This window comes from Meriones unguiculatus, chromosome 12, assembly GCF_030254825.1.
Source record: "Meriones unguiculatus strain TT.TT164.6M chromosome 12, Bangor_MerUng_6.1, whole genome shotgun sequence".
Taxonomy (NCBI): Eukaryota; Metazoa; Chordata; class Mammalia; order Rodentia; family Muridae; genus Meriones; species Meriones unguiculatus.
In genome coordinates, this window is record NC_083360.1 from 67,831,325 (window position 1) to 67,835,515 (window position 4,191).

Sequence of the window (4,191 nt, forward strand, 5' to 3'; positions counted from 1 at the left end):
AGCCAGGATACAAATTGAATAAACTATAATAAATCATGAGAATAGTAATAACGAGGATGATATAAAAGTCAAAAGAAAAAAGAGTGAGCATGACCAGAACCTGGATTCATGTTACACCAAGTAGCACGTTCCTCTGTGGAAGAGGTTATCTGAACTCTTGAAGTCTCAGATCCAAAGGCAGTCACAAACCCGTGCGTTTACCCAGCTCATTGTTGCTGGTAGCAGCAGGCAGAGCAGCAGGCAGAGACTCTTCTGTGGGTTCAGAAAATACCCGCATTCCTAGCTCAGGGTTGGTTTGCTCAGTTGCACGATGCAGTCCAAATGTTTTCCTTAATATTCAGAAACTGTGAGCTTGGTTGTGAATAGCTCCTGAGGAGACTACAGAAAGACTCCTCCTTCTCCAGAGAACTTCGACTGTAGAAGGCTTGAGGGAAAGGACACACAGTGACCATTTTGTGCCCCTGTAGCCGATTGGCTAAACGTCGGTTCAGAAGACATGAACGCTGAGGACATGAACCTGAGAGAATTTTCCCTCCCTCGGATGAGAAGTGAAGGAAATGAAATCCTCCAAAGGAATGTCGGTTCTCCTGGGGGAAAGCCTGTTTTAGTGTGGAGGAAACTGCCAAGAAACTGAATTCTCTGGAGAAGTCACCAGAGTTGGACTCAGTTTGTTTTTTGGAGGCCATGGCCGGTAGGTGGCGCTCGTCTCTAACTATTGTTCAGCTTTGAAGATTTTGTTTCCTTTTTCTTTTTTCTTTCTTTTCTCCTTTCATTTCTTTCTTTCTTTCTTTCTTTCTTTCTTTCTTTCTTTCTTTCTTTCTTTCTTTCTTTCTTTCTTTCTTTCTTTCTTCTTTCTTTCTTTCTTCTTTCTTTCTTTCTTCTTTCTTTCTTTCTTCTTTCTTTCTGTCTTCTTTCTTTCTTTCTTTCTTTCTTTCTTTCTGTCTCTTTCTATATTTCTTTCGACCCTTTCTTCCTTCTTCTTTCTGTCTTACTTTCTCTCTTTTTATTTTTTCTTTCTTTTTTCTTTTTTCTGTTTTCCTTCCTTCCATCCTTTCTTTCTTTCCTTCCTTCTCTCCTTTCTTTCCATTCTTTCTTTCTTTCTCTCTTTCTCTTTTCTTTTTTTTTCATTTGACACTACTTTAGGTCCTTAGATGAACATTCTCTATGTGCCAAAAATAAGAGAAAATTTCCTCACATGTCAGTTTTTTTAAAAAATTAACTTTGAACAGCTTACTTTTTAGTTTAATACATGGTTATGCATTTTTAGATGAAATATTACTAAGGAATCAAGATGTAATAGAAAGCAATTGTGCAGTGAGCAGAGCTGGGAACCAGGAGCCCAACTGTGCCATTCTATATGGGAGTGGGGGTGGGCAAGGGCTGTGAGACTGAAAGAGGGGTTGGGGAATGCAGGGACATACAGGGAGTGTATCAGAAGAAAGAGCTGTGTATGTGCACATATATGTAATTAAATAGAGTATGAAGTCCTATTACATGGAACATCATGTATATTACATAAATTTATCTGTAATTCCACTTTCAGTTATGGTGTAGAACACTGTGTCTTATATAAAGGATTGTCACCCATCAATTTCTGATTGAACATTGAATTGGAGATTAATCTTCAGTGTCCATGTGTCTAGTAAAGATATTCAGGCAATTCTGACAGACAGCAACTGCTCTCAGTGCTTTAACTCTCTGCATTTTCCCATTCAATATTTCATCTTTCCTTGAGACGTTCATTTCATGGTAGATGTTTCCACTTTTTTTTCCTAGCAAAGTAGAAAAAAAAACCCAACAACTCTGATGTTGGTTTGTGGCATTGAATCAAAAAGTACATTGTCATAGAAAATGAAATTGAGAGAAAGGAACATACATGTCATAAAAAAACCAAAGTAATTGCAACCACGTTAGCTACTAAGATAAAATAGAAAAAAGCTATGGACATTAAATAAAATAATGTTATGAAAGCAATCTTTCAAGTGATATTCTGGGCCCATGTAATCCAAATGAAACTTTCAATGATGTTTCTCCCAGAAGTATCACTTGAAAGGACATGTGGAGTCAGAAGCTACCAAAGAATTAAAAGCAGTGTTGTATTCAGAGTATCACAATACCTGATTTCAAATCACAGCTATTAATATGAAGAGACCTACTGCCCTGGATAACTCTTACCACAGAACTCAATTGCAGTCTAAACCAATAGACACAGAGCCCCACACCTAACCACTGAGCAGAAAATAAAAGGCTGATTTCCTGGGCTCAAGAATCATTTACAGAAGAGGGAGTGGAAGGAAGGTAAGAGCCAGAGGGTTGATGACTACAGCAACGGAGCGTCGTGGACACAACAGGTGAGTTGCACAAATGACCTAAAAAAGGTTATGACTGAGTGAACAAAACCATGTGAGATTAAAAAACAAATCTCATCTTGAAAAGTGAAGGTAACTTCACCTCTACAGCTGAGAAACTATGGCAAATGTTGGCTGCTGGGAGATGGAGATTCAGTAATGGCTCAAGAATGGGAACCCAGAGAGGAGAAGCTACCCTAGTTCTAAAGATGGTACTCTACTAAAAAGAAAGACAAAAAAATAAAGGAGGAGGAGGAAGAGAAGGAGGGTGAGGAGGAGAAGGAGAAGAAGGAGGAGGAAAAAGTGGATGACGATGATGAAGAAGAGAAGCAGAAGAGTCATTGAGAAGGGGAAGGAGAAAAGCCCATGAAATAGAGTGCAAATAGTACTAATGGAAAAGTTTGATTTTGGTGGCATTTTGCTCCCCTACTGGGATTTATTCCAGGCTGGTTCTTGAGGCTATTAGGAATGGGGTTAATCCCAGGTTTTCCTTGGTATATTTGTTTGTTCTATGAAGGCAGCTGAGTCATTCTTCTTGATCTACTTTATGCTGCTGTACATGATCTCACTCATATTTGGATTACGGAACAGGTAAACCTATCACAGTTGAGAGTAGATGGTAGGTACCAGAGGTCATGGAAGTCAAACAGAAAATTAATCTGAAAAATTTTAGGTCAAAAAGGACTATGAAACAGTGTGAGGGAGCAAGATTCTCTGGATTTCCATTCCACAGAATGTTGGCTAAACCTCCAGAAGCATAATATAGACTGGCGATGAGCAGAGAGAAAGTTCAAGGGTTTATGTAAACACTGCACAGGGTCCCTCAATATCCAGTCTGATTTTTTAATACTGATTATTTGTTTAATTTTTATGGTGATGAGAATAAGGTTAAAAACATTGGAAAAATTGAAAAACATACTGAATTTACTAATGAAAAGTGTTGTATAAAACAATTTTATTTGAGTGCAAATTGTTTGATTACAAATGATGGTTTGGTACATTAAAGAAACAATAAGGCAGTAAGCTTTAAAATAAATGCCTGAAATTATATAAATAAATAAATAAATAAATAAATAAATAAATAAATAAGACCTGATGGATAAAGAAAAAAAAATGCTTTTACATATACAAAAACATTGCTCTGTTTCGCTGAAACATCTAGTCACGTTGATTATATTCATCCCAAATTGAATGAGAGTTTTAAAGGAAGCTCATGAAGCGAGATAGAGTGTCCTAGTCCAGCACAGTCCTCTCCTCTTTGGCTCAGGACTCAGTCCTCCTCCTCTCTCCGTCTGGCCAGCCAGTGGGCTGAGGAAGACAGGGCTCTCCACACTTGTGCTCTGACAACCTCCCAGGCACAGGGGCTGTGTTTCTTCTCTCTCAGGTAGACAGTGATCCTGTGGAAGTACTTCCTCACAGCCTCCATGGGGTACTCCTGGGTCAGGGGAGATTCCTGCACCCCGACCTGCTGCCTCAGACAGGCCTGCAGGTCCTGGAGCTGCTGGTGGAGGCCGCTGCAGAATGTGTCTAGGAGGGTTGTCTCCCAAGCAGAAGAGGAGTCCTTTGAGCAGAAGAGGCTCAGGACCTGCTGGGTCAGCTCATTCAAGACAGGGATGGCTTGAGTCTTCTGGATCTGCTGGACATTCTCCTTCTCCAGAGGGAATCCAAAGTCCTTTCTGTCCTTGAGGCAGGAGACAGGGGAGAGTCTCCTCATTTGTTCCAGGAGTGTCAAGGCTCTCTTGTTCCTGAGGTTATGTGTGTGAGGCAGGTCACATCCTAGAGAGCAGGTTGACCAGCAGCTCAGCACCACCAGGACCGTCAGGAAGGCACAGGGCTTCGACAT

General features: G+C 40.2%; 1 protein-coding gene across 1 annotated transcript; it reads right to left on the minus strand.

The window, feature by feature from the left end:
- Positions 1-3,320: 3,320 nt before the first annotated feature.
- LOC132646745 (interferon alpha-1-like) lies at positions 3,321-4,191 on the minus strand. Its single transcript, XM_060365239.1, has one exon. It carries the CDS (start codon positions 4,189-4,191, stop codon positions 3,619-3,621), a length of 573 nt encoding a protein of 190 aa, XP_060221222.1. The 3' UTR covers positions 3,321-3,618.